Consider the following 17,673-nt stretch of genomic DNA (forward strand, 5'->3'; position numbering starts at 1 on the left):
GGATTACACTGTCTCTGTCACGCATCCACCAAGTCTTTGACAACAGTCATGCTCCCACACATCTGTCATCCTGGCTGGGGCTGCTTGATGCTGCAAGTAGTGACAGCGTTATCAGGATGAGGCCTGCCGAGAGAGGGAGAGTAAGAATGAGGCAGAAAAGAGCACAACCTCAGCAGGGGATTTCAAAGACCTCTCACAGCTCGCAGCTGGACAGCGGCTCTGCCGGGGCGAATGTGCTAGTAACAGCCATCATATCGCACACAAAAGTGCTGGAACATGGGAGATATTCAAAATCGAAACACCAGGGATTACATGTGTCAATACAGGATCCTACACATGTTTGCAAAACAATTTAGTCTGATAATGTTGTGACTATAGTTGCAGGGATATTTGGTGAGCTGCTGTAGTTGGCGAGCTACAACCATACCTCACTAGCTAGCTGGTCTAGCATCGGTCACTCCCACAGATTCTCTCTATTTTCTGTCTGTTTTCTCTATACTGTTATGTTTACTCCCCCTGGAATCTTATTCACCGTTATACACCATTTTGTTCAAAAATAAAGAGAGTAAAACCCTCCAAGCTAACAAGGTTGCTTAGGGACAGTTAGCAAATGTATTAGCTGGTTAGCTGAGTTCGATTGCAAACAGGACAAACATCACCAGAAAAACCCAACCTGTCTAACACCACCAAGCTCCGCACTGTCAAGAGTTCAAACGCAAACTTTAACTCAACGTGAACAATTTCTGTGCTTGGCTTTGCTCACACGAGCGAATCCACTAATTGCGAAGAATCCTTTGGAATGAATTTTGTATGCTGTGTGACCGGGCTGTTAGGGGACGAGATGGATATCACTCTTGTGTCTGTAGGCTCAAGATGAAGCTACAGCCAGCAGCTTAGCTTCACATTAAGACTGGAAACAGTGGGAACAGCTACTAGCACTAAAGCGCACGTTATATCTTCTTTGTTTAAATGACTATTTTGCAGTTTTACAGACAGAAACGTACCAGACTATTTCTTTAGAAGTGCCAGTAGGTTGATTTTTTACCTCTGGACAGAGTCAGGTTATCTGTTTCCTCCAATTTCAAGTCAGTATGTTAAGCTAAGCTAACCGGCTGCTGGCTGTCGCTTCATATTTGACAGTAAGACAGGAAGTGTTGAATCTTCTCATCTAACTCGCAGCAAGAAAGAGAATAAGTGTATTTGCTGCAGTGTCAACCTATTTTTTCAAGGCTACTAGGACCTTTCTTTCTGGAGGTGTTTTTATATGTAAATGAGCCTGTCTGTGCACAGGGAGATTAATGTTGAATACGTGAATTTGTCATTGTTCATTAATGTGTGAATACGCATGTTTGATGAATACCAACTTTCTTCTTTGCACTGACAGTTCTAATGCAAACATTTCTAACTCGTTCTATGCATGGTGTGATGCATTGCTCACTGAATGTTCTTAACTCTACAGGATATTTGCATGATTTCATCACATTACCAGTTCAATTAAAAAATTGGGCAAATAGAAAGCTAGAGGCGGGCGTGAGAGTGTTGGGATGTTAAAAGAGACATTGGGTACTTCTGGACAGATGATCACAATTGTTGGTACATGCTGAATATACACTCAGATCTCTCACCCGCCCCATCAAACATTTACAAGTGTCAGGTCACGCATTCGCAAGACTCATTACGCATTTTCAAATCCTTGTACATATTCACAAATCTGTGCAGCAAATATCAGATTATATATTTGTCAAATGACAGGCCTGATTTTATTTCTGGTTATGAAAAAACACTGTATTCCTGAGACAACTCAGTGTGTATTCAATTAAACATTTATGTTTAGTATCGTTTTGTAGCGTAAGTGTTGTGACATAACTGACTCTTGTAGTTGCAATGAGCTGATAGTTATTGTGCATGTTGCTGTGTCGCACATCAGGAGAATGCAGCTTCAGCTCCGCGGGGGTTTACGACGGCACCGTGTTCAGCCGCATATTTCAGATCCTTTACAGAAATGAGGAGATTACGGTGAATGACTGTATGCTCTTCAAGGTGCACCTTCTATTGGATGGAGAAAGGGTGAGTCATGCTGGGGACATTTTCCTCTCACACACACACACACACACTCTCTCTCTCTCTCTCACACACACACACACACACACACACACACACACACACACACACACACACACATGCTTCCTGCTGAAGCAAAAAGAAAAAGAAAAAGAGAGAATGGGGATCAGGGAATGCCATTTGGGTGCTTGCATTTTATCAGTAGCCTGGCTGTAAATTGCGTGACAGATGATTACAGTGAAAGCAGCTGTATAATAGTTCAATTAAATGGCCATTAATTAATGCATTTTATCATCCACAGTTCCCTCCCACACAAGCCCCCACTCCTACTATCTGACACAAACAATACTCCCTCATAACAGAGATTCAAGCCAGTTAATTAAAGATGAAATCTAACATAATGAAGAAATCATATAATCATGTTTAATAATGGAATAGTTATACTGCTTTGTCATTTGCTAAAAGTGGCTTGAAATGTCAGTGAGTGGACAGTTTTTGTTGAGCAGGCTTTATCTGTTGCAAGCTTGCTGAATCTGTTGTTATACATTAAGCAGCTTTTTAAACCTAGAGATAAATTCAGTGGTTATAAGGGTCATATTCATGTGTGATCTTAAGAAGTGGTTCCCAAACAATTTATGCTGTATATTGTTTTTAGTGGTAAACAGCATATGTTAGTGTATCAAAACCCTGAACTAAGTTGGTGAACATGCAGATGGTGGAAGAAGTATTCAAAGCCCCTACACAGAACTTTCATTTTGTGTTGATTCTGGCGGCCCCTGTGGACAGAGGCGGTAGTGTTTTCACCTGCTCGTTTCATTGATTTCAAGGAGAATCCAACTGAATCCGACCAGGCGGCAGGCATGACCACATTGTATTGTTTGTTAATATGGGTCACTGAGTTATTATTATTAAATTGAGACAATTTCATAATCAGTAAAAAAAACTTAATGTAGTATGTTTTTTAAAATAATAATATGAATTATTAGTATTATTATTTATTAATAATACAGTGTACTTAAAATATCATTGTGTCATTCTGCAGAATGGCCCCTATCACTGTTATTTTATCATATTATTGATGTACTAATATGTAATATTAATGTTGTGGTTGGTGGAGGTGGCAGATTTTAATTACTTTTGCAGTTTTAACTGATCATATATGTTGTGTGTAAAATCTTGAAGTAAAGCAAGGCAAGTTTTTTTATATAGCTTAATCTGAAAAGTAAGCTATAACTGTAGTGGGTTAAAAAGTACAATATTTCTACTAAATGTAGTGGAGTAGAAGTAGCATATACTAGCATTAAATAGAAATACTCAAGTATTTGCATACAAGTACAAGTACATCAACGAGTAAGAGTAGTTCTTTGAATCTGTAATTACAGTACTCGAATGCTACTTTATGTTGCTTTCCACCACTGATTACAACCTACTTGCTAAACAACTTGTTGTTTTGAGCAGGTTAGCATGCTGATGTTAGCATTTAGACTTCACTCACTGGTTTGTGGAGTACCGTTTGCATTATGGTCATCGGACACTGGTCCAGTATGCAACTTTTACAGTGTGATAAAACTTGAAACCTGAAGCCACCAATTCAATTCAATTCAATTCAATTCAATTCAATTCAATTCAATTCAATTCAATTTAATTCAATTTTATTTGTATAGCGCCAATTCATAACAGAAGTTATCTCAGGACACTTTTCAAATAGAGCAGGTCTAGACAGAACTCTTTAACATTAATTACAGAGACCCAACAGTACCACCATGAGCAAGCACTTGGCGACAAGGGCAAGGAAAAACTGCCTGTTAAAAGGCAGAAACCTAGGACAGATCCTTCGGCTCTAGGTGGGTGGTCGTCTGTCTCGACCAGTTGGGGTGAGAGAGAGAGAGAGACAGAGAGAGAGACAGACAGATAGACAGACAGACAGGTGCACAGCAACAACAGCAGCAACAACTACACTAATGGTAGTGACTGATGATGATGAACATGACAACAGCAACGATAGGGGACAATGAGCAGCGACAACAGCAACAACAGTAACCGTAGCTATAATAATACTTTATAATACACCAGTGCACATCCACTGAGAATGGACTTTACAGTGAAGAAGGAGACATCTTGTGTCCAGCAGCAAAACTTTAGAAATGAACAACATTTGCGTATTCAGAGATTCTGGATTTGTTTATGAGGTAGAAGGAGAAGATGCTTTTTTAAGGAGGAATGTGGAATTTATATGTTTTTTGGCTTAAAAAAAACACATCATATATCAAATATATATATATCATACATCTATAATTATTCTTCCAAGCCGACTCGACTATAACCAATATAGAAACAGAAACAGTCTAAGGATTATTGAGTTCCACGACCTCTTGGAATTAATGTGATTTAATTCACAGACAAATGTAAATTGCCTGTGCCCCAGACTGCCCATCTTCGGCTGAAATGACCAGGCGTGTAAACCCGCCAGACAGTTATTGATGTACTGTCCCTTACAGTTTCACCGTGGGCCCGACCCCGAAAATCCACTCTGCCTGTTTTTTTGTTGGGAGCCACCGGAGCTCAAATTGATCAGTGGTGACAGCGATGATGGGGTGTGGGGGAGTTAAGATGCCCCCCGCTCGAAGCTAATCATCCATATGATAGCCATAGCTCACACATTGACATTACCACAGCTGCTTGGTGACATATGTCTACAGCCTGGATTGCTGTGGGAAGGATCCCTGCTTCACTCAGAACGTAGATAGTCTCACATGACTCTGCATGAGTACTAATTTTAGAAGATTTCATTAAATGTAGACGTTCATGCGGAGGTGTGTGGAGACAGAGGAGCTTTAAGGCATATCAGATTTCAGCCGTAAGCTCTCCCGAAGGCTCCCCGCTCATTAACCTTCCGGAGGTTATCTGCGGCTCACAGCTACAGATAGCGCAGACAGAAATAGCCCCTCATTTCCCCTGTGCACACCCACATGTATGCTTAATCAATTGGAACATCAATAGAACCGCAAAGATTTGTTTGTATGTTAACTGTACAGTGTGTGTGTGTGTGTGTGTGTGTGTGTGTGTGTGTGTGTGTGTGTGTGTGTTCATTTGGACAAGGAGAAAGAGGGGAAGAACTGTGTCTAACCTTTATTATAATTAGCAACGCTGCACCTCAATCTTCAAAAGACTCCACTGGCTGCGCTGCCTTTGTAGTTAGATCATACCTTTTGTTTTTCTACTTTGTTTTTCAAATTTAAATAGGTGCTCTTATTTCCATAAGCCTTGCAGTCTATGGCACTTTGAACATGAGGGCAATTCCATTCTATTCAGCCTACATCAGCTTAAAAGAAATGCAGGAATACAGTTTGTAGACCGCACAGAGAACATAAACACTTCATTAAAAAGAACTTTGAAGTGACTAAATCAGCATTGCAAACAAGGTTGGTCATGTAGTATTCATGTAGACACTACAGAATATATACTGTAAAGGTACGTCCAATTCTTATTGGTCACAGGTGATTGCTGTTCCTTTTCATCTATTCAGTATTTCATGTCTGACATACAGATAGGTGAGTGTCACACTAAAGGAAAAAGCAGATGCAAAGGGTCTCCTTTTCTCCCATTAAAGGGTTCTTCAAGTGGAGTTTTTCCTTATTTGAATCCAGGGTCATACTGTATGCTGTACACACACTCAGAAAGTGCTAACTAGCACATAAAGTGTTTTTATCCCCTTGTAATCATATGCAAACTGCTTTTGGTGCTATATAGCATAAGGTAGTTGATAAATAGAAGCATTAGAGGTGACATATAGCACTACATTGCTTCAACAGAAATGGTGCTAAACTGTACCCAAAAGTGATCCTTTTCCTGAGGACTGCTCGCGCACTGACAGTGTGCACCTTCACACTGTGCAGGGTTTAGTTTTAGGCCTATTTTGCTTGGCTACATGCTCTGGTCAAAAGTAGTTCTATGGCCAAAGACACATTTTTAATACACTGCAGTGATAAAGTGGAACAAGCCTCCAACTGAGGTTTTTAAAGTTTAGGAGCACACGTAGGCTATTAATAAGCTACTTATGGAGGATGATCTGGAAATGGTTTAAGTGTGGATTTGAACAGTAGGCTTACACTTATTTGTGTGTATTTTATTTATTTATTCTTAACCTTTATTTAACCAGGAGAAGTCTCATTGAGATTAAAAATCTCTTTTACAAGAGAGTCCTGGCCAAGACAGGCAGCAGCACAGTTCCACAGTTACAGACAATCATTTAAAAACAACAGAGAACATATAAATAGAGTCACAGTCAGAACATCATCAAACAGTGCATGTACAGCTTCAACATCATTAAGAAAGGATTTAAACCTGTTTATAGAAACCAGCTCCTTAAGTTTTAGCACTTTTTGCAGTTGGTTCCATGAAGAAGGAGCAGCATAACCAAAAGCCCTTTTCCCCAGTTCAGTATGGACTCTAGGCACAGTCAATAAAAACAAGTCCTCAGAGCGGAGCTGATAAGTTCCTGTGCTTTTCTGAATTACATACTTCTGCAGGTATGTAGGAAGAACACCGAGGATAGTTTTATAAATTAGGATATGCCAATGATGGAGTCTGCGGGTGGACAGGGCAAACCATCCAACTCGAGCATACAAAGAGCAGTGGCGCGTGAGGGTTTTAAAATTAGTAACAAATCTCAGTGCTCCGTGATAGACCCTGTCCAAAGACTGTAGGCATTTTGAAGATGCATGCATATATAAAACATATTGTATATGTTTGTTGTGTTTTAATTTGAAATTCGGGCAAGACCCGTATTTAAATGTTGTATTGTGCTTAGGATACTGAGAATGCGTTTGATGATGAATAATGCAATATTTTTATTTATGTGACATTGAAGGCCACCTTGACTGAGTACTGAATATTTGAATGCAGTGCTCAACAGGAAGGCTCACAAGGAGGCCTCAGAGACCTACCAGATGATAGTAAATGACTGAAAACTTTACTTACAGAATGCATTGCAGTCCAGCTTTCTGGAGATGTCACATCTACTCTCACATGTTTACTATAAATGGGAATTTAAGCAAGTAAAGAATCATTTTTGCTGCGTGAATATTTTAAGACTACCTCAATGGCAAAAACTGTTTTTGAATCTCTTTTATGCTTTTCTGAGGTTGAATAGAACAACCTGAGCTTGCATTTATTGGAGTGTGTACAGATGCAGTGATGACAGGCAGGCAAGTCTCCTTTGGACTGGAATATTTCAGACACGGAGTCAAAAAGGTTAAGAACCACAGCTTTAAAGTCCCCAACTGCGACATGATGTCAAATTATAATATAATTTAGTTGTTTCATATCAATTTAAACTTCCCCATTATATATAGAAATAAATAAATAAAAATACAGTTCTGTTTTAAAAAAATGTATTTTGTTTGGTGCAAAATAATGGCAAAGGTCAAAGATCCCCAAAAATGCGTGCATTGTTGTTTGGCTGCAAGCAACAAAGATGATATCAAATAATTATATAAAGATGTATAGAAACTGCTGTTTGCTTTTTTTGTGTTAATTATGATGTTTAGTAAGGTAATTTATTGAGAATATGATGCTTTCTTGTAGTGCTTGAACGTTGAAGTGGCCCTCCTATGAGATGACAATACCAGCAGTGGCCCCGAGCCAATTTGAGTTTATGAGTTTTCCAACCATACAGGTTCTTTGTATGGCAGCAGTGCTATAGAGCACCTCTTTCAGTGTACATATTGTAAAGGCCCTTGAGGCAAATTGTGATTTGTAATACTAGGTTATATGAATAAAATGAACTAGATTTGACTTCACTGAATAAAAAAATATGTAAATCATATGGCAATTGAACACCTATGGGAAATAATGGAGTTATATCTCTACCACCAACATCAAATGACTACAAAACTCTGAAAATGACTTCACAGTCCATATCAAGGTGAAACTGGGGTGAGAGAATAATTTTCATGCATTAAACTCTGTACCAATGTTTTGCAGGTGGAGGAAGCCTTGAGTGAGGTGGACTTTCAGTTGAAGCTGGATCTTCATTTCACCGACAATGAGCAACAGTAGGTTTTTAAGCAGTTTCTAAAATGTGTGTGTGTGTGTGTGTGTGTGTGTGTGTGTGTGTGTGTGTGTTTGAGAGAGTGAGAGAATGCTAGACTTTCCCCTTGTGCAGCTTTTATGCAAGAGTGAGAATGCAAACCAGGCATGAATAAGGGCTATTATGTCCTTTGGCTCATAGCCATCTCTTTAAGCACCTGATCACAACGTCTACGCTAGCAACACATGATTGCTGTGATTTGTTTGTTTGCTTGGGACAACTAGAAGAAGAAGCGGGTGGTTTGCATTAGCATACATTGCAAGGGGTGCAATTTTTGCCGCGGCACAGCTCTCGTATCGAGCATCAGCTGCACATTAGTGAAGAGTAGTTAGTGTTATGTTTGTGTGCTTAAACCGCTATTTCACTGTTTTTGTCATACCTGTGTGATTATAGTTATTGTCAAAGCTACACAGGACTGAATTATGGAGCTCATTCTCTATGTCGTAGCATGGCATAGACATCTGTATGGCTTAATAATATCTACTAGGTCTCCATTACCATTCCAGTCAAGATTCAGACTCTTTCTCTACGACTTTTTTCTTTCATAGCTGCAGGAACAGTGCATGTCCTTAATAATGATATTCTCAGACATCTTTTAAAGAGTCTGGCAAAAGGAACAGATATTTGTCAGTGTAAGAAACAGACTCAGCAGGGTCAGATAAAATAGGTACAAATATTCCTTTTGTCGTTTTTCATCAGCACTACAAGTTTAACTGCAATGTATTGTTTCATTTTAAGAATTGTAGAAGAAGAGATGTAAAAGTATGTGTCATTTGTGTGTCTCTCTTCTTCCCTCACTCAGGCTGGCTGAGATAGCGACTGTCCCGCTGATCAGCAGTCGGACCCTCAGTCTCCACTTCCACCCACGGAGAGGCCTCCACCACCACGTCCCTGTGATGTTCGACTACTTCCACCTGTCCGTCATTTCTGTCTCCATACATGCTTCACTGGTTGCCTTACATCAGCCGCTAATCAGGTAGCAAATATTTGCATTTGACAGACCTTGGACTCACACAAAGCATCAATACTTTTTTATTATGATATGATCCCAAGGACCCAATTGAGGTTTTTGCTAAGCTAATGATCCATGAGTTAGATGAAAGCCCTGTCTCCAGCTTAGATTGTAATGTTTAAAAATAATAAACTTGATACATGATATTGTTGAAAGACTAAGGCGAAACCTGCATGTTCTAGGTAAAGAGTATAAAAAAGATTGCTATTTCTTTTTCAGTCCCTCCAGGATTTCATAGGCTTCTTTTGGGATTGTTGCAGCCTAAAATGCCTGATGTCATGGCAGCATTTAATAAAAAATGCAATGCATTTTGCGATGTTTTTAGTCATTTTTTTGCAATGCATTTTGCAGGAGATAGTGAAAATTCCAAGAGCAGTTGTGATTTATTTTGTATAATTCATTAAGAATTGAAGGCAACTTGTTCCAGTGAGAATAAAATGAAAATGGCTAGTTGTATTTATGGCTCAATGTTTTGCTTGGGGGACTTCTCTGATTGGTCAAACTCAAAATTGCAAGGTTGTGCAAGTAGCTCAATCCATAGGGAAAGTCCAGCAGGGGCCACAGTATAGTCTAGAATCTAGTCTAGAGTCTAGATTGTGGACTGGTAGCTGAAAAGGTACCAGTTCACCTCCTTGGCCTATGTGTACAAATTCAAGTGAATATTGGAATTTCACCATTGGGGATTAATAAAAATCCTCTTCTTCCAAATAGAGGACCAGATGCTAACATTTGCCTAAAAAGTCAGATAGCATCCAGGACACGCAGTAGGGAAATACTACACAGTGGATGGGCTTGTTTGTGTTTGTAATGTCACCTGTATCCACCTCACTAATGGGTGTAGCCTATTTGCGTCCTAGTTATGTCTTCCTTGAAGTAATGCTGAGTAGTAACCTAGTTAGCTGAACATGCTAGGCCACAGATTTCCAAACGTTTCCATGCCAGGGCCCTCAAATAACATTAACATGTGGCCGGGACCATGACTATACTGTATACACTGAGATTTTGATATGTTATATATCCTTTTAAATTATATTTTATACTAATAAACATAATAATAAGGTATTAATTCAATTTTAATTTTAAAAATATTTTCCCCTCATCTTCCTCCATATTTTCTGAGGCCCCCTGGCACCCCCTGGTGGCTCCACCCCCTCTTTGACAAACACTGTGCTAGGCAACTCACATTATAGCAGATAAACTCATCGTTTACTCCATTCCTTACACCTAAGCTGTTGTTTTTGGGTTTGGATCAACTCAAAAAGACACCACTCTTTAAAAGCAGAATGTTGCTCATACTACAGCACAAGGCGCACCACTTTGGTATGTTGACAGATCCAAAGTTTGACAGTTCTGCTGTGCCTAGCTACATTTCTTGTGCTGTTATTGGACAATTGTTGTCCAGGGAAGGGGTTCAGTGAATAGGGAATACGTCTTTATTGTAGACAGTTCCTGTAGAACTTTACACCGGAGAGATTTGGAGTTATTGAGTTGAAACTATAATTGCAATCGCAACCAGAATATCAAGAACAGAAGAATCTCAAGAGAATGAACTGCTGGCACGGCTTATTTGTTTTGGCAGCCACACTTAAGAGTGTATCCGTTAGCTGCTTGAACGGATAGTTTTACAAACACTTATCCGATGAATTCAGCTGTAAATATCATAAACTCAGAGTTTAGCCATCCATTACATGGATTACTGCAGCACTAGATTGATTGGAACAGTAGCAGCTCCCATCTCTCAGCTTGATCTGTGTGCCTTCACGCACACATACACACTCATGGTTTGTCCCTGCCTGTGTCCTCCCTGTTCTCTCTGCAGCTTTGCACGTACAGGGAAGGGCTCCTGGCTGGGGAAGGGCTCGCCAGAGAGCGCGAGCGACCCATCTGCCATGTCTGTGGAGAACCTTGTGTTCGGAGCTGGCTATTGCAAGCCTGTCATCTCTGAGGTATGTTAACCTTTAGCAGCGTTCAAATAGAAAGTCACAGACAGTGAAAGCCTATTTTGTCTCACAAAGCTGAAAACAGCTCAAAATGAGCCGGCCGTTGTCCCCGTTCAGCCGGTTGTTCCCTTTTTGTAAGCAAGCAGCTAAATGCCAAGCGATGACGTAAACGTGGTCTCGGTTTAGGGACACAGGTCGATGGATTTAGTTGTGATTTGTTCTGGCATGTCATTCGGAAGCAACAGGATTCAGCCCAAGAGCTGGGCAGAGTCATTCTGATCTGGATTACTCATCCTGGACCTGTCTGTCCCTCAGAATCTGTCATTTGTTGGGGCTCCGTGGAGTCTTAAGGCTTACAGACCATAGGCCAACACAGAGATTATTACTTTGCTGCACTGTGGCTTTTCATAATATCTGATTAACCCACCTGTCCAGGCATGTAGGCTCCAGGCTTAGCATCTGGAAGTGATAGCAGCTCTCCCTGGAAATGATGGTGCAGTCCCGTCACCTCCCTCTCATGGCTCTGTGCTGGTTTACAGTACAGTGAAGCTGCACAGTTGCACGATGACAGAAATCATCATCCAATTACTGTTATAATAATTATTAATCATGATTATATATGTTTTACTTTACAACAATTACATTATTTTATTACCCTTTAATCACCTAAACATACACTGCTTTCAGGGGAGTATTTCTCAAGCAGCAGGAAAATCTCAGCAAAGTTAGCAAACTAACTCTAAAACCAAACTAAAGTTTCTTTAAGTGGTAAATGATAATTCTAATTAATCTAATTTATTCTAATTTATCTTCCCAAAATATATCTTTATGGGATCTTCTTGGATCAGTTTTACAATTAATTTGTATTAATTCCATATGTGCATTTCATTGCAGGAAAAGACAGCATGTCCCAGATATACACACTCATTCTGTCAGGAAATGGAGGAGCTGCTCATTCACAGCTTGGTTGACATGTGAAGTTGCACATTAATTTCCTCTTAGTATAAAATGGTAAAATATAAAATTTTTGTGTGTACTAACTGCTAAAACAGTATACTGTGACCATTAGTATGTAGTAGCTATACTGTACAGAATCAGTATGTAGCATGGATTTGGGAAGTACACTTACTCAAGTACTTCAAATACTTTACTCGAATATTTCCATGTTTTCTACTTGCTACTTTTATTCCTCTGTATCTGAGAGACAAATATTCTACTTTTTACTCCACTACATTTTTCCGGACAGTTTTAGTTACTAGTTACTTTTAGATGCAGTTTTCCAAGTTTGGTGATTTTTAATGTTTTGAAAACTGAAGGGATAAGAGTTCCTTTGTGGGTTGAGAATATTCTCCCTCTCCTTAAGCTAAATAAACTATTTAAAAACACTCTTAAAGTACATTTAGCTGATAATACTTACATACTTTTACTTAAGTAAGGTTTTGAATGCTGGACTTTAACTTGTAATGGAGTTATCAATTTTCTCTTGTGTTTGCCAATTATTCCAACTTGTGCGCAGTTGTAAAAGCGTTCCATTTTTTCCATCTCTTTTATAACGTGCATCTCTCAAGTCCCTGCGGACGTCACAGTCTACACTGTAAATCTTAATGAGTTGCCCCCCTCGCCCTCCTCCTCCTGGTTTTTACTCCCACCCCTGGCTGGGCACTTTAATAAGCTCTGCGTTTAGCCAAGCAGGGGGGTTTCGTTTGATCACAGTAATGAGTTCAGCTCACAAGCGCCACGTACCACATAGCTGCAGGTGAAATGCACACGGAACGCCGCCTCCTCCTTCACCTTTATTTATTTAGAGCTTTCACCTGCAGCTACACTACGTTTTCAGCACTTTCCCCCTTAACACCACAGCATTTCCTCTAAGTGTTATGTTGTTATTTCTGAAAAAAGAAAATTCATATGTTGTAGATTTCCATTGATGCCAGCTGTTACATCTCAAAAGGAAGGAAATAGTTCCCTCCGTGGGATAAAAGGATGTTTTGAGAGAAAAACGATGCTGTTAGAAGTGAGGCACCTGAGAATCTTTTGTGTTTTTGGTGGAGAATAACATGATTCTGAAGATAACAGCTCACACAGTATTTGTCCTGTGAGATACTGCCAGTACAGAACGTCTTTAACAGCAGCAGGGATTGGACCCTCAGATACCACTACAAACTGCGATGGTGAACTGTAACAGTTGCAACAGCCGCAGCAAACAAAAGCAGAAATTCACATGTCAGGTGACTTCAAACTTAAGCATTGTCAGCTCAGAGAGAATCTATGGTTTTAGGATAATAACTGGTTCATACAGAAAAATAGCTATTTTCTCTGCCCTTCGCTCGCAGACTGATCCAGGCAGGCCTCTATAAAGGTAGAAAGAGTTATGAAAGTAAACATGCAGATGTTCCTTCCTGGTTCGGGTATACTGCACTGCAGCAATTACAGAGCGCGCACAGGTATGATGATAGGGCCAGAGACTTTGCTTGCTTGGGGCAAATTACAGTACATCCCCAGATACTCAGGCATTACATGCCTTTCAAAGCTCAGAGCCCCACTGGCGCTGCCAAAACATCCCAGCCATGGGAAGAAGTCGCTGGGTAAAAGGGTGTGTTAGGTAGGCAACCAGAGGACGAGGGCAGTCGCTGGTCACATTCAAAGCTCCCTCTGGCTCCATATTGTGACGGCTGATGTGTACAATGATAGTTGTTTGGAGGCCATTAGCTCTTCAGGAAGATAAATGAGGGGCATGATTATAGCATCCATGTTTTGGTGATTTGTAGCTATTTGGACAGAAACGTGTATGACTCTCAACACATACTGTAAATTGCACCAGTTAATATTTCTACTGCATTGTTAGAGAGCCATCTACTGGAAACATGCTCAATATTACAGCTTACATTAAGTTCACACTCAAAAGCAGGAGAGGAGTTGAGCTACAGGAATGATTGTCTTTATCATGAAATATAATTCCTCATCAGGCTGCTTTCTTTCTTTAACTTTGCACTAACTCTTAACACTGTTGAGTGTTTTATTGTATGATTTTAATGCAACAAATTCGATTTGCAGTTTGTATACACATCATTTTTTTGTTATTTCTCTTACTCATTAGAGCCCAAATGTTGACGCCTTAAATTCTGGCTAAACTTCCTATACTTGTGAACTTTTAAAGGTCATAACAGGGGTGTGTTACATCCTGCTTAGGCCACATACACGTATTGATCTGCCTTTACAGCTGACGGCAAGCTGTGTTTAGGGGCCATTTGTCTCTAACATCACATTAGATCTTGCATGTAATTATCTTATTTGTTTCTAATCAGAAATAAGCTCCTTCTAACACAAGCTCAGAGACTTGTTGCAACAGCTGGCTATAAAGTTCAAGTATGTGTACATGTCCATTATTAAGGAAGGCCATTTTATGAGAGGCGACCACTGACCTACATAGCAGCTGACATTTCCTCTGTGTCCTTCTCTGCAGGGAAGCTTTTATGTGCCCAGTGAAAACTGCCTGCAGAGAGCTCATACGTGGCACCGAAGGCTCTGTCGCCTCCTGTTGGTCGCACACAGAGGCATGCACACCTACTACACGGCACTGATGAAGGAAATCCCACAGCTCCAGCAGACTCCACTAGACTCAGGTGAGCACATGCAAAGACTTGTATTTTATTTTTGGTCCTTAAAAATCTGTAAAGTGATGATTGAAATGTAATGTCTGAGTAGAGTGTTTCATGTTTTATTGCTAGTGGTGGTCTCATCCATAAAATCATGTCACATTTTATCAGCTCATCATACTTATATTCTGGATTAAAACTGTAATATGAAATGTCACTAGTAACTACTGAATACATGTGTAGTAAAGTATAATATGTGCATCTGAAATGCAGAGTCAAGTATAAGTTCTAAGTGCCATAACTTGTAAATAATGTTAAGTTAAGTACAAGTACCTCAAAATGTTACAGTACTTCCACCACTGGTTAATAGTAAACAGTTAGATGTTATGGCCTTAAACCATTCATTTCATTTAATTTGTCTTTAATCAGCCTTTTATAGTTTTATTCTTCAGTCCCAAAGATTATTGAGTTATTTTAAAGATTTGTGTTTTTGTTCAAGATTATACATTGGTCTTAAGTTCAGTTCTAATTAGTATAGAAAAGAGTATGTGCCATTATATTTGTAGTTATCCTGTCCTATCACATGGTACACACAGTGTAATGAAATCCTTTGCACTAAGTTCTGCAAATACCTTTTCTTTCTACAGATGTGCTGCCTGTTGAAGAAACTCTAAATCAGCTCACAATAGAGTTACAGGTATGTTCATTCAACTAACTATATCCACATATTAAAGATTTCTATTGTCTTGTGGCAGACACTAAAGTTGTTCTCATTATGATTTGAGCTTTACTTTATCCAGATTGTTGTGATTTCTCTGTAATTGTGTTTTCCTGTTTTGATGTTATTAACATGTTATCATTTCAAATTCAGAAATGAAGAAAAAAAACATATTTTTTTGGCCTGCTGAGTTATATTTGCAATAGTGCATAGCTCCAACTGTTGATTCTGTGCACAGATAATGGCAGTAGTAATGGCTCAATCTGAAAAAACAGACCTTTTGTTGGCAATGCAAATTTTTTAAACTAATTTAAATTCTATTGTACAGCCCATCAGTGGATTTTAGCTTGGATGGTGCTAATGAGCCATTAGTTTAAGGGGATGAATATGATCACATTATTCTCCTTGGTGACTAAAAACAATTTGTTTGTTAAGTCAAGTTAAAGAGACCAATGATACATTAAATATTCATGGCTTTTAAGTATTAAAATGTAATCATATTGTGAAACGTATGTGTGAACTTGTATGATGCCGCTGCTGTTGTTACCAGCCTGTCACACTGAGAACAGCATGGGTTGATTGATTAGTTTTTACAGTGATCCAAAGACATGTGTTTCAAGTAGACTTCAGATACTGCTTAGTGAGTAAGTATAAATATGTTAGCAGGAAAACCAAGGATCCTACAATAAAGATACAAAATGTATTTTCAGAAAACCTTTCTTTCAGTTTGACATTGTAAAAATGTCTTCTTTTGTCGCCATCAGCTGCAAGAAGGCCATGAGAAGGTAGCCGAGCAGATCAGCAGGGACGTGAGCCAGCTCTGCTCCCAGCTGGCTGCTCTGTGGGGCCGCTTCCTGGAGGCTGCCGTGTTCAACCCCCACATCCTCTCCTACCTGGCCCAGGAGCACCACACGCTCAGGGTGAGAGCCAGACTCCATCAAAGGCATGCTTATACAGTGCTGAAACGTCAACATTCCCTGTGTGTGCTCTGAGCCACAGTCCAGATAGTCTCCATGTTGACTGTTTATGCTTAGCCTTTTTTATCCTTGGCACACAACAAGAACAATCAAAATGGTTTCATAACGACTGACATTTGAGCGCTGTAAGCAGCTCTTTAAGCCATGCTGTGACCAATTTTCTTACAAGTTTTTAGAAGCTATTGATTAAAAATACACCACACTAAAATGATCTCTTGGCATACTGGCAAAGTAAACATGATGTTTAAACCAGTTGTGTTGAAGGAGAAACCTCCATGTTGGACCACAAAGTGGTCAAATGTTAGAATTATAATTTAAACTGACCAAACTCTGGAGTGTCAGACTGATCTGTAAGCGCTACAAAGGGAATCAGCAAAATGATGAGATGCCATTTTAGACCTCAGTAAGCTAATATAATTTCAAATGCAATTTCTATCTAATCACTGGGCTATTTAATATGAATATGTGCTTCACAGTGGAGTAGCTTTCAATACCTCTCTTATGTGGCACTGTTTCGTCTCAGTTGTCTGAAATTAATGAACATGTTTGCTTTGGTATTAGATTATCCTGAGGGGATGCTGTCATGCCTCCACCCACCAGTGGAGTTAGGATTTCAATTAACACTTATTCTGTAATTATTGTGGGGTGAAAATACACCAGAAATAGTGTTCCTAGTGATTTGCCTGTCACACTGGCTGACTTTCAAGGATGATGCATTTCTAATTGCTGGAGAAGGAGAAAGCTTTTGAATCAATCTTGTGTCACAGACTGGAAGAAATGGTTTGAATCTTTCTTTGTGTGCAAACCTTGAATGTTTGACTTGATACAGCTGAATGTTTTGTTGAAATGCCACTAAAAATGAGATCTCTACATAGGTGAACATTTTTTCTTTTGTTTCTGGAAACACCAGGTCAGGAGGTTTTCAGAGGCATACTTCTTCACCGAACACCCCAAAGAGATATCTATGACTTTTCAAGAGGAACTGTAAGTGACAGCCTTCTCAAAAAAAGAAGAGTTAATTCTATGAATGGGTAGAACTTTAGTATTCATATTATTCTGCTGATTCAGAATCAACAGACATGGCCAGATAGCTGCAGAAGTGCGGAGCTCAGACTACCTGACCAAGATGCCTCCTTTACCTGTTGAGTGCCTGGACATCGATGGAGACTGGAACAGCCTGCCCATAATCTTTGAGGACAGATATGTGGAGTCTCCTCAAACAGGTAAAGCTAAAAGTGTTCTTATTAACTCACACCTAATCACTGATTTTTGTTTTTC

General features: G+C 39.5%; 1 protein-coding gene across 1 annotated transcript in view; it reads left to right on the forward strand.

The window, feature by feature from the left end:
* Positions 1-17,673, forward strand: part of fam135b (family with sequence similarity 135 member B) — a 47,023-nt gene that overhangs the window by 17,670 nt on the left and 11,680 nt on the right. The window contains exons 4-12 of the mRNA XM_051390419.1: positions 1,928-2,067; positions 8,047-8,117; positions 8,955-9,128; positions 10,984-11,110; positions 14,568-14,727; positions 15,348-15,397; positions 16,183-16,338; positions 17,306-17,379; positions 17,464-17,618. Of these exons, the coding sequence (XP_051246379.1) occupies positions 1,928-2,067; positions 8,047-8,117; positions 8,955-9,128; positions 10,984-11,110; positions 14,568-14,727; positions 15,348-15,397; positions 16,183-16,338; positions 17,306-17,379; positions 17,464-17,618 (1,107 nt within the window). The remainder of the gene's footprint in view (positions 1-1,927; positions 2,068-8,046; positions 8,118-8,954; positions 9,129-10,983; positions 11,111-14,567; positions 14,728-15,347; positions 15,398-16,182; positions 16,339-17,305; positions 17,380-17,463; positions 17,619-17,673) is intronic.

The sequence above is a fragment of the Dicentrarchus labrax genome, unplaced genomic scaffold (genome assembly GCF_905237075.1).
Source record: "Dicentrarchus labrax unplaced genomic scaffold, dlabrax2021, whole genome shotgun sequence".
NCBI lineage: Eukaryota > Metazoa > Chordata > Actinopteri > Moronidae > Dicentrarchus > Dicentrarchus labrax.